General features: G+C 37.5%; 1 protein-coding gene across 3 annotated transcripts in view; it reads right to left on the reverse strand.

Moving 5' to 3' along the window:
• The window catches only part of ccdc50a (coiled-coil domain containing 50a), a 30,104-nt gene that overhangs the window by 2,920 nt on the left and 8,003 nt on the right, over positions 1 to 19,181 (reverse strand). For 2 of the 3 annotated variants that reach the window (XM_079593767.1, XM_079593766.1), the window contains exons 2-11: positions 11,629 to 11,691; positions 8,597 to 8,726; positions 6,634 to 6,724; positions 6,276 to 6,375; positions 3,319 to 4,179; positions 2,904 to 3,028; positions 2,779 to 2,823; positions 2,580 to 2,684; positions 254 to 348; positions 60 to 169 (exon numbers count right to left, since the gene is read on the reverse strand). In XM_079593767.1, coding sequence (XP_079449893.1) covers positions 60 to 169; positions 254 to 348; positions 2,580 to 2,684; positions 2,779 to 2,823; positions 2,904 to 3,028; positions 3,319 to 4,179; positions 6,276 to 6,375; positions 6,634 to 6,724; positions 8,597 to 8,726; positions 11,629 to 11,691 — 1,725 coding nt within the window. The remainder of the gene's footprint in view (positions 1 to 59; positions 170 to 253; positions 349 to 2,579; positions 2,685 to 2,778; positions 2,824 to 2,903; positions 3,029 to 3,318; positions 4,180 to 6,275; positions 6,376 to 6,633; positions 6,725 to 8,596; positions 8,727 to 11,628; positions 11,692 to 19,181) is intronic. The other variant, XM_079593768.1, reaches the window with a different exon arrangement.

Genomic DNA, 19,181 nt, shown 5'->3' on the forward strand with positions numbered 1-19,181 from the left:
AAAAAAGAAAATCTATCGGATTTGAAGCGATACCTCAGGTGCATTGATGCAGTGTGAACCTTTGTACGCCGCCTCTGGTCTTGCTGGTGGAGGGCGAGGGGTGTACGGGCTCTCCACATAAGCATAGCTCGGGTTTATGTTCTCATAGTGCTGTGTAGGAGGAGGCGGCCTGGAACAAAGAACCGAGAGGAACATGAGACTCCTGTAGGACTCCTGATAGCGTATGGGTGTTAATGAGTCAGAGGTGTAGTACCTGACAGGTTTGTGGTTCCGCGCTCTCTGGTACTCGTCCTCTCTGCTACGCACCTCTTCTCGCATGCGTGGCCGTACTACTTCTTCTTGCCCTGGCTAATATGACAGAGCAGAAGAGAGCATGTCAGTGGTGTGGACAGGGTCCACGTCACCAGGCCCACATGGAATATTGTGATTTTCAGCAGCATCAGTATTTACTATAATGCCCTTTTAACCCTAAAAATTATTTTGACTTAATTTTTCCTCGGCTAAACCCCATTCCACAGCCATTCCGGTTACACACACAATTTAAAGGATAATTCCGGTATTTAACACCTTGAGTCTATATTGTAGTTTGTTTTGGATGAACAAGAGTGGTGGACAACATTTTTTTGACAATGGTTCCTCTCTCGAGTTTTTGACTATAAAAGAATTGGCCATGGACCCATTTAACATTGGAGTCAATGGTCATGTCCGAAAATGTCATTAAAACAGCCAATAATGTTCGTTTACAAAATTGTTAAACTCACAGAGTGGTTAGTGGTGTTCGTTGATGATTATAAACAATATATCGTCGCAATATATGATTCCAATCCGTTTATTTTGCTATAGTGGAACTATTTTTTCACAACCGTGTAACTTCCGCTCAATATTTGAATCTGAAGCGTTAGCACACTCCCGACCACTTGATGGCGAAAACCGATGTTTATGTCTCGCGGGACACTCACGGTCACAGTCAAGTTCAACTTCATATTCAACTTCATATAGAAGGTTTTGTTTGTTTATTTCGCTTACTCTCCCGGAGCACAGTTGCTCTGCTCGCTAGCCTTATGAGAAACGGAAGCGAGCAAAAAGACTACATCGACCAAATGTAAACAGCCCCCTTTCCGTTTCCGGTAGCGCATTTATATTAACGAGCACTCAGTCCTTCAACAGAAGTCAATGGGATTTTACAAAATGACGAATAAAACACGACAGAAACTGTATTTCGCAACACTTTTTGTTTCTGGAACATCAACTAACATCACTAATCACTCGGTGAGTTGCACAGTTTTGAAAACTAATGTTAAAGGTTGTTTTAATGACATTTTCGGACATGCCCATTGACTCCAATGTTAAATGGGTCCATGGCTAATTCTTTTATAGTCAAAAACTCGAGAGAGGAACCAGTCAAAAAAATGTTGTCCACCACTCTTGTTCATCCAAAACAAACTACAATATAGACTCAAGGTGTTAAATACCAGAATTATCCTTTAAGAGCAGTTTTTTTCTTCTTGTAATTAGGAGTATAGCAAGTACATGCTTTAGCTACACAAATGAAATACTCAAAGCCGGGACTCAACATTAAGCTTTTTCATGTGCTTTTTCTTCTCTTGTCCGAGTAAAAAAGTTCCTTGTACGAATAAAATAAATAAATAAATAATGTGTTGTAAATATAATTTATTCTGAAGCAATATTCCCATCAGTGTTCAATCAGCATTGACATATTTAAATCTGCATATTTTCATATGTGCACCTTTAAAAGGGCTTCCCCTCCCCCTAATCTTATTAAATTAAATCTTTCATTTTAAATTCCTAAATTTGATCACTAATAAGACACTATAGGGATGTTACCCTAGGTAGGGCTGATCAAATTAAATCATTTACATTGAAAAAGTATAATGATATGAGATTGTTTTAAATATTTTTGAATATACAAATAAAAAAATTGAAAAGAATGATACTTTTAAACATAACACTAAACCGCCAGTAGGTGGCGGCAGGTGGCCGTCTTAATGAGCGAGTTTTTGAGTCATTCATTCAAACGATTTGTTCAAACGTTGTTCAAATTTATTCAAGAATGAGGCAAAGGCTGTGTCTCAATTCACCTACTTATACTACGGCCTAAAAGTATGTACTCTTTTTGTAAAGAAAAAGTACATACTTTTGAGTGGGTAGCAGAAGAGTAAGCTTTGGGATATACTATCGTCATAAAATAGGTTGCACTCTGTTGCTTAGTTACACGGACCCTGTCACGTAAACAGACCTGTCAATCATCTGGTCAAAGATAAAATCCTCCACATTTATTTTCCTTTCATTTCCTACTGTCCCAGAGAGAAATGCAGAAGCACTTTGATCTAGAGTCGCAGGTCTTTCATGCAGAGACTCTCCTCATATTCATGAAAATCTTTTTTAAAAATGTGTCTAAAGCTTCAATAGACCATATAATTTAAAAAAAGGCATTTTAATGTTTAAACCGGATGTCATAGACCGGGAAGATTATAAAATGAGCGGTTCATTCATAAATCCGTAAGATTACCTTTATGCTGTGAAAAAAAAAACAGAAGACAGAACACAATGATGCTTACCTTGTATTCTACCTCGGGTCGTCTTCTATCTATCACTTGCTTCTTCTCCTCTTTCGATCTCTTATACTCCCTTTTCTCTTCCTCCAAAAGCAGTCGGGCTAATTCCTTAAAATACATTGCAAAAAGCACACCATAATTAGGTTTGAAGGTAACAACAACCTCAAATTTGTGTGTGTGTGTGTGGGGGGGGATGCTGTACCTCATCTTTAGCAACTTGAGCGGCTCGTTTGTCAATTTGACTAGCCTGTAAAAAAGATATGCAGTTACTTTTCTGGATTTCAAATCACCAATAATTAAAAGCACAGAGAAAGATTCACTCAATACCTTAATTTCTTCTTCTTGTAGTCTGCGTGCCACCTCCATGTCTTTGAGCTCCTGGTCCTGTAGGTCTAAGTTGGCCAATCCATGTGTTGCTTCCTTCATGCCATACTCTCCTCTAACCTTTCGGCCTGCAGGGGGCAGTAGAGGATATCAGCCCAAAGAAAACACTACACAACTACACTTCAGCCTCATCATTTATTCACACAGCAGTCCAAGAAGCCATTTTTATTTTGGGATTGAAAAGGAATGATCAAAAATGCAAGTTTGTAGCCAACGTCAAGATTTAGTGCACAAGATTCCCACAAACACCAATGCATAGGAAGAAGGAAATCAGAGTATGCCTTGACAGCATCCCACCACCAGATGGCACAGCAAAGTCCAAGAAGGTTCAATCAAACATGTGGACCCAGGTCAATACCTCTCTCTCTGGAGGAAGGGCCAGGGGACGGGCCCTCGTTTGAAAGGCCTCTGGGAGTGGGCTCCTCAAACACCTCATTAGGGCCTGACGGGGGCCTCGGCCTGCTCTTGAGATCCTCACACTCCAAGCTGTCTGTCAATCTGTCGGGTAATTCTGACAATCCTCTAGTTGGGGTGAGACTGTACTCGTCCAGTTCTTGCTCTCTGCTTTTGTGCCGCTCTCTATTCCCATCTCTGCCTCGTTCTCTTTGTCTGTCTCTGCTAGCATGTCCGTAGCCATTCCTGTCCATCTCCCTGTCCACGTTTCTACCCCTGTCCATCTGCTTGACATCTCCGCTAAACAGTCGGTCTTGACTTCTTGTCCGGTTTCGATCTCTTGGCCTGTCCTTGGATCTCTGTCCATCCCTTTCTCGTTCTCGATCCCTGTTCCTCTCCTTGTCCCAAACCCTATCCTGGCCGGCAGAGTAATCCTTGGGAGGTTTCTCCTTCTGCCGCACCGCAGGCTCCAGGTTGTCCCATTGATCTGGCTTCTTTCTTCTACGAGGTTCTTTGTAATCGAGATCGAGAGGTTGGTTTCGCTCTTTCGAGTAATCTTCCGGGTATTTCGGTCGTCGCTCAGGTGAGTAGGACTCTGGGATCCTTTCCTTGCTTGGAATCTCTGGATGCCTAGTTCGGACGTGTTCAACCGGCTCATATTCTGGATAACGACTACGGGGATTTATTTTTCTGTCTGGCACGGGAGAGTTGTACGGGGAAAGAATTTGATTGTGGTTGTGATGCTTCTCTTTTCTGTAACCTGGAGAAGTGGAAATGGGATTCGGCTCTTTCAAGTCTGGTGAAATGTGCGGGAGACTCCTGACGGCTGCGTGAAAGTGAGTAAGGGCAAAGGTGGAAATAAAACTTAACCTGGTTAGTACACAAGGGTTAGTTCACTCTGGATAATGCAGGATGTAAAATGTTAAATAAAGCTATTGCTGACAAGTAGTACAAAGCCCTTCAAATGAAGAGGTTACAGCCAGGGTCCAAAATTAACTATGCCACACAGGCCATAGTCAAGTGACTGGAGAAAGCTAAAAATTAATTTTGCTAAACATTTTATTTATATATATATATATCTAAAGTGCATTTGACACTAGCAGGGTGTTAATTTTGGAACCTGTTTATAGCAACTCCAGTTGAGCATGTTAATTCAATTCAATTAAATGTATTAATGGATAGCCCCTAGAATTTATTAGAAAAGTCTGTTAGGTTATTTTACAAAACAAAAAACAAATCAACAGGGTGTGTGTGTGTGTGTGTGTGTGCATACGGTAGGTGTTTATAATAAGGTCCATGTGCATTTTCGTTCAGATTAATGGCAACAGACCAGCACTATGACTTTTTAGACTGCAAATTTCTTGTTAACCCTCCTAAAACAATTTCTTTAATCACATATTGACAGGTCGAGGGTTCAGATAAACATGTCTGATATCCTCCTCACGCATTACTGCAGAAATGCAACACAGGCCTAATTGTTTGCATCCTGGTGTGAGAACAGAGCTTAGCTATGGTGTCACGGTTCGATAGGGAACGAGAGAGAGAGAGAGCTAAAGATACTCCTGCGCAAAGATGCTGAATCTTTTATGTTGTGCCCTGTAGGCGGGTGCTAATCTGTGCTTATCATAGCAGGGTTCTTATGAACAGAATATCAACAACACGAAGAAATGCATCGCGTGCTGAAGTTTCACCTCTAGGGTTAGGGAGTTTTGGTGAAACGCACTCTTCATTAAGCACCAATGAATGAAAGGTTTGAATGAGTGTTTAACGAGGCGAACAGACCCTACGGGTACGATACTGGCTGACCAGCAGGAGGCCCTAAACACATCCAAATGATTGGATGAGAGAATGATTACATAACACGTGAAAGCAAACAGTTTGAATGCAAACACTGGCACGCAAGGGCAGCCATGCAGGGCGGGTTGAGTTAACAGATGCAGTGTTGACATGAACAACTTGCATGTCCAGTTTTGTAGCATTAGTCACTACATGGTTGCCCATTACGAATGCAACACGGTCTGCTGGTGCCGTTTTAGATCCGAGGCAAGAAAACCTTCCCACAGATCCCTTATGTTTACTAAACAAAATAAGTTGCACACTAACATGCGGTCAAGTTATTTGACATTTTGTTTAACTTCTCAACAATCAGATGCAAGTATCTGGAGTGCTTGGGGCTTGAAATGCATGAAATGTGCTCATTACTGTAATTGCTTCCTAAAGCATAAGTACCTCCGAACCAACTGTAACAGGAAGGCATGTCAAAATTTGCGCAGGAATGTCAAAACTTCAATGTCCTATTTTTGGACATAATTGGTCTTAACTACATACAAGAATTGGTCTTACATACAATTGGTCTTAACTACAAGATATACAAAACTATATCTTTTTTTCAAACTTTTTGTTGTTAGTATTTTTAGCATTTTACTATTTTGTTACATGCATAAATTATCCAACATATTAGAACCATTTTATATGAATGGTTTTAATTTATTTTTATTTCAGTTTATTTATTGTTCGTTCACGTTTTCATCTAATATCTAGATTTAATTATTTCAGCTTTATTTCAATAAACAAATGTTTTTAATAGTTTTAGCTAATAACAGCTTGTGAGTCTTGTCTGATTCATTGCGAGAAAGAGTTATGTTGCACTGGTTGTGTTGCATGTTTGCTTTTGTCTGCAACTAATAAAAACATGTTGTCTGTTTTTTGTTTATTGAATTTACTGGCTACCATGAAAAGGCACAGATTTCAAACTCCGTAATGAGGTCAAATATTTGATGCGGAGATGTAGATTGGGCGAAAACCCTACAACTGCAGATTTTCCAGCAGTCGAATGCGTTTACAGATCCAAACACATTTTCTGTTCTCCGAACCTCATCTTTGCCTGACTGCACACCTTCCACCAGGGGGCGCTCTACACACCTTTGTCTTCGTAGTACTCCTCTTCAAAGTTTTCTTCCATCTGCTTTTGCCGTTTTCTCTCCTCTTTCATCTCTCGCTCCTGCAGTTTCCGGGCTATGGCCTAGTTGAACACATAAACAAATTCAAAAGAATGAGTGGAGGTAAACGAGAATAGCAATGATGTAACAGACATGGGTGTGGTTACGTCTGCCTTACTGATGAATAACACACAGAGAATGCGAGTTCTGAAGTGTTGCAAACACAATCACGATGAAGTAACGTGACTGCTGTGGGCGTGGCTAAACCAATGCCGTACCGATGACCAACACAACCCGAGTGTGTGAAAGCTGTGAATGGCTGGAAAGCGGCCTGCTCTCACCTCATCTTTCTCTTCCTGCTGCCTCAGTTGTTCAGCCTGCCGGACTAGTTGTTCTTGAATCTCCTGAGCCATTTCATTGTCGATGCGTTCCCTGACAGGACAGAGGGAAAGAAAACACTTGAGTTTTCACACGGTGAGCTTCTCAAATCAGCCACCATGGCTTTCAATTCCTGTCTGAGAAGAAATTGTTCTTGGAAGACCAGTCTCCAGCATTGAGTGCCATTGCACAAAGAAAGATCATTATTCATCATTACAAAGAAACATGTTACTACTATCTAGAGCTGTCATCGTAATACATTTTTAATTTATAATTGGCCTTTTTTCGTGTGCGGAACTTTTTTGTGCTATTCACAATAAACTTGGAATCATACAATACAACCAGTATTTTTTTAGTATTATTTATAAACTATTATAATATTTATTAATGTTGAATTAGCTTTTAGTTTTCATTTTAAATTTTAATTGAGTAATTTTGTTTGTAATGTTTATTAGTTGTTGTTTTTTAAATACATCTAAATTATCATTTTTTGTTTAAGCAATTTTAGTACTTAAACTTGAATGAAAATATACTATCTGAAGTTGAAGTTTTTCATCTAATATTAATATATTAATAAAATGTCAGCTTTATTACAATTAGCGGAATTTCTTTATTAATAGTTTTAGTTAACAATAACAACACTGAATAACATATACATTTGCTTTAAAGTTTTGTAAATACTGGTGTCTAACTTTTAGAGTTTTTGGGAGATTAATTCCCAAGTAATCAGTAATGCGATTACCGTTCAGAGAGTAATTAGTAAAGCAATCCCATTACAACCTAGTTAATGTAATTAGTTTGACTCAGACACATTTAGGAGGAAACAACATTCACAACACTAACAATGTTTTTAAAAGAAGTATCTTATGTTAACCAAGGCTTCATTTATTGGATTAAAAATACAATAAAAACAGTAATATTTTGAAATATTATTACTATTTAAAAGAACATTTTTCTACTGGACTATATTGTAAAATGTAATTTATTCCTGTGATTCAAAGCTGTATTTTCAGCATCATTACTCCAGTCTTCAGTGTCACATGATTCTTCAGAAATCAGTCTAATATGCTGATTTGATGCTCAAGAAAGATTTCTGATTATTATAAATATTAATAGTTGTGCTGCTAAATGTTTTTATGGAAACCTTGATAGTTTTTTTCAGGATTTTTGATGAATAGAAAGTTCAAAAGAACAGCATTTTTTTGAAATAACAAATGTTTTTACTGTCACTGTTGATCAATTTGATGTCTCTGCTGAATAAAAGTATTAATTTCTTAAAAACTAAAATCTTTCGCAGGTAGTGTGTATTTGTACCAAACTGATGGACGACTAAAATTTGTAACAATATCTTCTACTGCAATGTCTGAGCTGTGGAATGAGTCTCCCCTCAGGCTCATCTCTCTCTCTCTCTCTCTCTCAAACTCTGATGATACCATCAGCTCAGAGGCCTTGAGATGTCGCCCAGCAGGAAGGAACACTTTATCCGCATGTGACATGAGCACAAGTCAAAACATTTCACTACGACAGCATACTACGAGACGACAAGGTCTTCGTGTGCAGACGCAAGCTCAAAGCGCAGCAGGAGACTAACTAAACTCCACATGTTATGTGTATAAAGTGAAGACACAACTTTAAACAACATTATCAAGGACTGATAGCACAAGTGCACAAGTTTATGCCCATGTCATCCACTCCTACTTATCTTACCAGACAGCAAAAACAATCTGACACCAGACATCTGCTGCCGAGAGTTTGGGAAGGTCTGAGAAAAGAACGACCTCTCCACATTCTTTCACAAACAGACACAGTACAGTCTGACCTTTAAGCTCTACATGATCCGCATCTTTCTGGTCTCATATAGCTTTATGTCTCACACAGGACCAAGAGGATTAAGTAAGCAAGTATAGTGTTTTAAAGTTCACTCACAGGCGGCGATGTTGTCTCTTGCTCTCGACTTTGGCCCGCAGGTCCTCTTCCTCCTGCAGACGCTTGGCCACCTGCAGGTCCTGCTGCACCAGACGGCTCTTGTGGACGTTAGAGGCCAGATGGCTCTCGACTGGAAGAGTAAAACAGGAGAAACCTTGGTTACACTTTATTTTTATAGTCCACTTTAGACATTCAACTAACTTTTCAACTACATGTCAACTAACTGTAAATAGAGTATTATTAGGCTGTAGTAGACTGTTAGGTTAGGGTTCAGGTTAGGAGAATAAGTTGACTTGTAGTTGCCAAATTAGTTATAGTCAGTAGAATGTCTAAAGACTGTCAAAATAAAGTGTTACCGAAACCTTTTAGATCATCTAGATGTAACAGACACTAGAGAAGACTCACTTCACACCATGTCTAATGCAAATTAATTACACAAAAGTTTAAGATTTTTTGTGAGATGTGAAGGCCAAGTATAGTAACCCATATGCGGAATTTGTCTTCTGCATTTATCCCATCCAAGTAAGAGCACACACATTAGGAGTTGTGAACACGAACACACACACACACACACGCACGCACGCACACACACCCACAAGCACGCATGTGCGTAATTTAATAATAATGTAATTACTATAATAACAGTGATTTAGTAATTTAATAAAATCATTATTATTATTACTGTTTTTATTATTTTAATTATTATCATCATTATGACTTAACAGCATATTAAGTCAAAATAATTCAGATTTATTATTATTCAATGAATTATATATTTTTATATCAATAATTAAAACAAAAGCATTTTCACTCAAGTCAAATAATAAATAAATGACTGTTTACTCAATATTCTTTCTGTGTTTAGTCATTATAATGATAATTCAAAAAAAGTATAGCAATAACAATAATGAATAATTATAATTAAACAATATTAAAATGTAATTGTAATTCAGTGGGGATGCGAAAAAATGTATAATAATAAAATAAATTTGTTTTTGTTTTTAAACAATCAACTAATTCAGTGAAAACAACTAATGCAAATAATAATAATAAAAACAAATATTAAATTACAGGTTGTTTTTTTCTAAAGTTGATCAAATACATGACTGTGTACTGAAAATTAAAAAGACGAAACTTTTAGTGACCATGTTACATGATATATAATAATGTGTCATTGCATATTATATATCTTAACTGAGAGCACATGCTCTGAAATGGCAATTTGAGGGGTAAAATCAAACCAGTTGCCGTTTCAAGGCCGAGTCAATGTGCTGCATCGACACGGCAGTAAATCCAAGACATTGACGCAATTCTAGCCGACACAATGCATCATCTTCCCAAAGTCTGAACACTTTTTATTGATCCTGTGACTGTGAGCACACGTTATATTTGAGAACGTGTACCAGAAAAAGAAAAAAACATAAATTGAAACATTTATGTGATAGATGTAGCTTCAAGTCAGTCAAGCCAGCGAACTTTTTTTCTCGAGGAGCCATTTGAACATTACATTACGAGTCCTTCTGGCTTTCATTCACTGATATTCTTTCAGCTGAGACGGTTTAGCACCATCTGACAGTGCGCCTAAACAAAGTTGATGTGTGACACACAAGCTGATGAAAGGTCAGGCCTGTTGATTTAACACTCCACTACAGTGTTGTTATTGCTAACAAATTATTACAACCGTTCATTCAAATGGTGACACTTTACAATAAGGTGAATTTAATAAACATTAGTTAATGTATTAACTAACATGAACTGACCATGAGCAATACATTTGTTACCATTTTTGTTAATCTTTGTTAACATTAGATAATAAAAATACAGCTGTTCATTGTTTGTTCAAGTTAGTTCACAGTGCATTAACTAATGTTGACAAGATTTTAAAGTATTAGTACATTTAGAAATGAACATTAACAAAGATTGACAAATGCTGTATAAGTCCAGTTAAATATTAGTTAATGTTAACTAATGTATTTAACTAATGAACCTTATTGTAAAGTGTTACCATTCAAATAATATAAATATTAGATTTAAAAAAACAAAAACAAAAACTTTAACTTAATTAGAAATCTTGCCTTGGCAACTAACTGAAATCATTTAAAATAAAGCTGAAATAAAATAAATAGCCTATTATATGAAAATATTAAACAAACAATTTTTTTTTTTGCTTTAATAACAACTGAAAAATAGATTGAAGTACTAAGATTACTAAAACTTAAAATGAAACCAGAACATATTAAAATAAAGTCTAATACAAAATGTGAAGAAATACTATATAAATAATACTAAAATAACTGCTCTACTGTAGAGGACATAAAGTCTCATGGTCAGTTTAAGGACCTCTCATGGGTTCATTTATTGTATTGACACAGCAGATCACAGTTTTGAGATAACACAGAAATATGAATTTGCCAGGAGACTTTTTTAAATGATTGAATTCCCCAAGAGAGAACTTGTGTCTCAAACACCGGCCCACATAAAGAGGGACTTTTCAGATCTTTCCACAACCATACAGTTGAAAGAATCTGCAAACAGCATTTTTTTGTTTGTTTTTTTTGCGGCTACAAACTTTTACGATTTTTTTGGCATGACACAGATACCTGTGGGGAAGATACCTTCCTGGAAGGGGAACTTCCTTTTGATTTGAGTGTCCTTGCAATGTTACAGCCTGGACTGTGAAGCACAGCTGGAGGATGTCGAATCAGCCATCCACATTTCGTCTAGGGCCTTCATTGTGTCCTCAAGAGCTCAGCTCATCGTTCTCACACACGAGTGCTAATAAAATACATGTGACGGATGTGCTCTGTGGTGAAGGTGTGAAACCTCACATTTCAGAAAAAGGGGAAGATCATTTTTGGACTTTTCGTTCCACTGTGGTTAATTTTGCACTATCTCTCAAAAGGACGTGAAAAACCCGTAAAGGCTTTAAATGACTCATTTAGTGTCAACAAACAGCTTCAGGATCACAGGTCATAAGATTCCATGCAATAACATCACTTATGTTAAAAAAGTACAGGTTATGAAGAACTTACTTTCCTGTTCCTGAAGGTTGTGGGCCAGACAGTGGTCTTCCAGCACGGCAAAGTCCCGGCACACTGCAGACGGACAGAAAGAGATAGAAATCGGATTATCTACGGTTAACAAAGAGTTACGTCACAGTTTCATGCAGGAACTCCACAATGCAAACCTCAAGATAACAGGTTTAGGTAAACATAGTCTGATACTCAGATTCTCGATAACCGATCATTCTGACCGATATCTGCTGATGGTTAGATTTTCTTAAAGGAAAGAAACTCTCCCAAACCTCTTATTGGTGCATTACTATGATATTAGAGGTTAGAATTAACAACAGAGGCCAAACTATTATATTTAACTGCTATTTATATAATAATCACACTCAAATAAAAAAGGAAAGGTTTAAATAAAACTAAGTTGCACATTTCGTGTGTATCTGTGTAAGCGTTTGTTAAAGACAACATGTTTTTGAAGGGTCGATCATTTTAGCCAATCACAGATATATCTGTTGAACCTGTAAACACAATGGCCAATCAGAGGCGTTTAAGAGTCCGTTCAACAGCGCTCAAAATACTAGGGGGGAATTCTGGTATCATCACATTTTTTAAATTTCAGTACCGAAGTCTGTACTTTTGACAATAGTTTATGCCCAAAGATGAAAGAGGCATGAGTAGCCTTCTATCTGTCCAGGAAGTTTGGAGAAGACAGGAAAGCTCTGACCCAGAGAGTAAAGGAGCACATCAGTGTTGATGCGCATCAAGGGCAGTGTGTTTAGTGCAGAGACAGAAAGAGAAATCTCAGGTTATCTTCAGGGATTTTACAGATCTGTTTTTTTTATATCTGGTGCTTGACTCCGTACCTTCAAATAAAACATTTTTCAATTATTCTTTAAAAAGGTTTAAAATATTTTAGTACTGTTTATTTTAGTAAAATATTTATTTTAAAGGGCACCTATTATGGAATTTTGAAATTTACCTTTCATGTAGTTTGTAACATAGATCTAAGTGAACAAAAACATCCTGCAAAGTTTGAAATATGAAAGTCCACCGTATATAAAGTTATTGTCTTTCAAAAGTATGAGTCGACTCTGAATCATTTTTATGAATCGTTAGAAGACCGAAGCTTTTTCTCTGACTAGATGACGTCAACTTGTCAAGTTATTTGAATACGATACGCCCACTTATTGCGCTCCAAGGCCAGGGAAAATATCATGGCGACCAGACGCTGTGTTCTGAAGTGCGACTCCCAAAAGTCTGCCCAAGGAGGAGCATTTGAAGACTAAGTGGCTACAATTCATATATACAACTATACCACAGAAGTATAGTCCGAGCCTTGTGCTTTGTTCGTGCCATTTTGAAGACGATTGCTTTACTAACTTAAAGCTGGCTGATATTGAAGGAAGGTTCAGTTCCAAGTGTATTTGCATCAGCTTCCTCCTCCGTATCACAACCTGTAAGTGTTATTAATAATTGTTGCTTTTATGTTTTATGTAGCATGCTTAATAATTATTTTGATTGTTGTGTAAGCACCGTTTAGCTTCTAGGTCTTCAATGGCAATTGTATTGAGATATGTGAAGTGTTTGTCGTTGTTTTCGGAGTTGTCTAAAGAATAGAGTAATACCTCGTAATAAAGTAAGTTCTGCGTTTTTTTTTTTCTTTTTTGTAAAAACGTTATGTTTATGCATCGGGCTAACGCAAACAAAGACTGATTGTGCTTTTACAATATGAACTCTGGGCTATGCTCGCTAACATAACATTAAATTCTTTATCTTATTTTTAATTTTTTACTACAAACTACAAAGCAGTGGACTATAATCATTATTATAACACAATTTAATGGATAAAAGCATCATTGTACTCCGTGTTAAACAATATATATACCAATCACAACTGACTGGGTCATCTGACCAATCAACGCAGATTAGCGTCGCGCAAAGGAGGGGTTTGGAAAAACGAGTCGTTGAACGAAGATCGGTGAGCAAATCAGGTAAAAAATAAATGCATATTATACGACAACAAAAGTGTTTTTTGTCATTGCATGCACGTAAAACTGTTGTTGGGGACTCCCTAAACAACATTAGGAACATTTTAAATGTCATAATAGGTGCCCTTTAAATGTTTAAAATAAACTAGAATTTTTAATAAAACAAGTTGATTAAGCTGAGAAATATCAAGTTGAGCTTATTGGCAATGTTGCTTAAAGGATACAAAAACGTACCCATTAAGCACAGCCAGACTTGTTGCATTTCATGATGTACATTTTAACTGAAATGCTGTGTAAAGAGATTAATATTTTATTTTAACATAACTTGTAATGAAACCAATATCTTGTGCACTAAAAATGTCTCAATGTAGATTTTGGTGAGCTTAATAGATACGTTTACCTATAGAATCATGTTTAGTGTAATATATTATTGTATTATTTGAGGGGTCTGTGTTGGTAAAAAACAACAACTGCAGGGCAACACACCATTATGACCTCAGTTATAAATATCTTGCGAAACTGAAAACACATCTTCCACATCAGCCCTTTAACATGCTCGTATCTGCCTTTTTATGGCTTATCCAGGTCCGATTCTGCACCTGGCAGCCTCACGGCTACTGAGACACGTTACATAACACAGGTGGAGCAGCGATGAAATCATGTACTTAATTTGTGACTGACAAAAAATGAAGAAAAAAACCTCCCTCAAGCCTCTGATACACACTCTGATAACCCGAATCAGATCAAAGCAACTTTTGCATTTCAGTCTGCAAGAAAAACTGCATCACTGTTTCAGGGAATTGAGCGTAATTAATATAAGCAAACACACGCAACCAGTTTCACACCATAATCAGACTGTGTGCTACAGTTGTGAGTGAATTAAGCGACAGCTTTAATATTGATGTGAAAAACTATTTGCACAATACTAATTTACCTAGCAATTTTCACATCAGTCTGTGTTTGTACGCTTAGCTTGGGCGAGACATGTAAAGAATAGAGGATAAGATTAAGCCATCGCTGGATATTTGTGATTAAAGACGTCGTCCATCTGCTGCCGATTAACAACCTCAGTGGCATCCTGGATTTAAAAAAAGCTGCGAAACTGAGACTATAGATGATATTCATAGCGCTAAATGAGGAACCAATACCAAAATGAACATTTCACAAACTATCCTTTTGTTACTCTACTGGTTGGTGAAGCACTATTATGGCATCTTAATGCCCTATAACGGCTGAGAAACATTTGGCAGAAGGAACCAAGAAAGTTCTAGTGACAACAAGCGTCTTGGTGCTGACGGTGCATCTACTATGGGCTTCATCTCCATATGCATGGAGACTATTTAAAGGTTTTTATCCTGTCATCATTAGTTAAAAGTACTGACTTCGGTACCAAGTCGGACCGGTCCACTGATAGACGCCTGCTTTCAAATGCGGCCCGTCTGTATCTGTGCAAGCGCTCGGTGAAGAGAGTCATTGATGTATATTTTACAACATGTTTTTGAAGCGTTGATCATTGTAGCCAATCACAGACATATCCGATGAGCGAAGTGAGTACAACGGGCAATCAGAGGCGTTTACGATTCCATTCAACAGCGCTCAAAGAGTCACATTTTTTTAATTTCAGTACCGAAGTGGGTTCTTTTTGACAACTCTAATCATCATTTAATCACCCTCATGTCGTTCCAAACCCGTAAGACCTGCGTTTATCTTTGAAACACAAATGAAGATATTTTAAATGAAATCTCAAGAGATTTCTGTCCCTCCATTGGGCAGTCCACACAAGTCAACTACCACTTTGACGCTTCAAAAAGTTCATAAAGAGGTCATACAACTAATCCATATGATTCAAGTGGTTTAGTCCAATTATACTGAAGAGACGTGATTGCTTAATATGATCTGATGATGAGGCTTTTTTCACATTTAAACATTCATCAACACATCAGCTGTGGTTAACGGAAGCTCAAGCAAGTTCGCTTGATGTGTGAGAACCAATGAGATTCATTCTCATGTTACACAGCACGTTTGAGCATCTGCAAGAACCAATGAGATTCATTCTCATGTTACACAGCACGTTTGAGCTTCCGCAAAAAAAAACAATGAGGTTCATTCTCGAAATTCTTCCAGACTTATTGCGCTTGATGCTTAAACAAAAAGGACTTAAAAGCACATGCAAGTGTTAAACGTTAACTATGATGTTAATCTTTGCAATTAATCCGCGAATCACATGCGTTCCGATCCGGGGAGCAGCTGACCTGTATGGATCACGGATCAACTAAGACCCCTATACTTGACATCACACATCCTGCGATGTGACTATAGTAATATCTCGTAGCCTTACAATAGCCTCGCTTCCACTGTCAAGCCACTGCGAGCCATGGCTTACGGGCCGTAGCACCGAGCCCAAAACACACTGCGTTTCCACTGTCGGCTCAGAAGCTCCACACAGCGCTTCACTAAAACACGACTCTCTGAAACAACATCACACAAAGCTATTTCACCAACAAATGGAAGTTTTATCAGAAAACTAATCAGAAAGAAATCACTGGAAACAGCGTGATCGCAAAACAAATATGATAAAAGCGACCGTTTGCTGGCATTTTTGTTGTTTACTTGAATATTTAAATCCTAAGAATCGATGTTTTAGCCTACCACAGGTTTATAATAAAAAGTGATACATTGATCATAATTAATTCATTTGTGTCAAAATTGCACATTAGTCAAGCAGAAATAAAGTGGTTTACCGTTAGGTCTATTTCAAAAATGAAAGAGGACAGACTTACTTCAGTCGCGTCCGTTTTGGTTTATTTAGTAGTTACTGGACATATTTACATCACATTAAGAAAGAATAATAATTTCTACAAATATGCCACCAAAAATACAACCTGATGAGTTTTGGCACTCTCTCCCAGTAGGCTATACAGTTATATTTTCAGTCAGAGAAACAGAAGAAGCTCCCGAAAAAAAAGTGGCTTTATTTTATGATAGTCCGGTATAAAGAGACGAGACGTAGGCTACTGACAGATAAAATAAAAACATGATTGTGATAGCCTTTATGATTTGTCTGATTTCTTCAAGCGTTCATATTTTCTATGTTTACAATGGTTAGCATAGTCTTTTGCATCCGTATAAATATTTCTACCTTATGCGGTGATCAGAATCCACATCGGATCACAATCAGAAGGCATTAAAACATGAGAGTGAGTTTTGATGTTATGATCGGCACACACGCGCAGGTCGTACTTGTCAATGACGGGCACTACAATCTGCAGAAATCTGCGGAGGTTTCTGCGTAAGTCTGCGGGTGCATACTAGAATAACTGGGAACATAATAAAGACACCTGGACTCGGTCGAGACCAAAAGCCATATTTGGCAAGACCAGTGGCTGAGACCAAGACAAATCCGAGTCCGAAAACCAGCGAGTCCGAGACCATAGATAAACGTTCTCGAGTCCGGACTCCTGCAGCCCTGAACAAAGGTCTTACAGGTTTGGAACGACACAAGGGTGAGTAATTAATGACAATTTGTTTAATTTAAAGAGTTTCAATGGCCAATTTGCTGAATCTGTGCCTTCACTGGAATCTTTATCAGGTTATACGTGGCTTACCGTTATGAGAAAACTGGAGCAGTTGATGCAGTTAAAAACTACTGGGTAAACCCAATATATATGGGCCAAGTTGATTAATCAGACAATTTTTAGACAATGAGGTAAACTGAGATAAAAAAAAAAAAGCTTTTGCTTTCAATATTTTCACTGACCAACTGAATGAATGTGTACTTACATTTTAAATAATAAATATATACACTAACTAGCCTACCGTTCAAAGGTTTGTGAAATGTGTTTCTTATGTTCATCAAGGCTGCATTTATTTGATCAAAAATACAGTAAAAACAGTAATATCGTAAAAATAACTGTTTTCAATTTGAATACATTTACAATTATTATAATTTATTCCTGGGATCAAAGCTGTATTTTCAGCATCAATACTCCAGTCTTCATTGACACATGATCCTTCAGAAATCAGTCTACTTTAATATGCTGATTTGATGCTCAAGAAAGATTTCTTATTAATAACAATTTAGAAAACCTGTTTTGCTTAATATTTTGTGAACACTGTGATACAAAGATTCTTTGATGTGTAGAAAGGTCAAAAGAAAATGATTTATTTTGAATAGAAATCTTGATATATTATAAATGTTTTTACCATCACTTTTGATCAATTTATCACATCCTTGCTGAATTAAAGTATCAATTTCTATCCACCCCAAAAAAATCTGTCTCTTATCAAAAAACCTACCTTCCACTTCAAAATAAACTGTGCTTTAATAGTTTAATAAATGTGAGCATGTGACACCTTACTAGAGCATAGCCTATAATACAGCCTAAAGCGACACAAACAATATAACATCAATTAAAATGTCTGATTAAGAATGATGATGCTCAAGGCACTATAAGCCCCACCCGAGCAGCGACTGGCAAACACGAAACAGCAACACAAGGAAAAGCTGAAAGCTATCAAAGCAAACATGAGACCAACCACTGAACGCATCCCACGAGATCTTAGCGAGGCAGCAAAACCAGCACAATTTTTAAGCCTGCAAGTTTTCCAGGCAAACATCCCCAACATTGCCTCCATGAGCAAAAAGCAGCTGCAACACAACAAAATGCTGAATCCACACGCACGGGACGACTGAAAACAGAAAGCCACAAGGACATTCTTCAAGGAAAAACAAACAGAAACCCATGAGTGAGAAATGTCTCGTTCGTCTTCAAAATATCAACGACTTTTGCATAAACATGCACACACTTTCATGCAGCTCGAGCAGTACTAAATACTATGACATTGTGAAACTAAATTTCACAGTTGAACAAGATAATCTGATACAATAAATCGAAACAAATGAGAAAACACATTTTCACTAGTCTTTCAATAGACTTTTGGGGTTCTAGGTGAAGCCTATAAATAGGCTCAATGATTCACAACACTGCCACATCTTGTGACCATGGATTTCATACATATGCAAATGGCCTAATGGCCACTTTCCACGAATACAGGACACTTTGGTGTCTAATGGCCTTTTTTTAGAGTAGGCTATTTTGTTCTACTATTCAGCGGTCTCTGACTGGAAATAATTGAAATTAGTAAACAACTAGAAACCAACATTTGGTCCTTAATTAACTAGATTAATTGATTTTTGAAATCCAGCTTCATACCAATAACTAATTCTGAATGAAAAGTGGTTTGTTTTAATAACATCAAATGTCGGAAAATGGTGAATTTGGCATGTCCCACCTGAAGGCAGTCACATTAGTGAAACATTTGTGGGAATAGGAGGTCCATTGTCTATTATCCACAACATAACAAGAATAAAGAACCGCTTACTCAGAGGTCACTTCCAGACTAAGCAGCTTTATACTGGCCAACATGACAATTTTGAGTTCAAAGTAGGTATGTGGCGCGCTGATACCACTTTTTCCAGAACGAGTCTGATACTGACCGATACAGAGTACCGATAGCCTACCTGTATTTCCATTGCATAATAATGAACCCACCATTCAACCAATTGCCAGGCCCAAATTGCCGCTG

The sequence above is a fragment of the Phoxinus phoxinus genome (assembly GCF_949152265.1).
Source record: "Phoxinus phoxinus genome assembly, chromosome: 20".
In the NCBI taxonomy this organism is placed as follows: domain Eukaryota; kingdom Metazoa; phylum Chordata; class Actinopteri; order Cypriniformes; family Leuciscidae; genus Phoxinus; species Phoxinus phoxinus.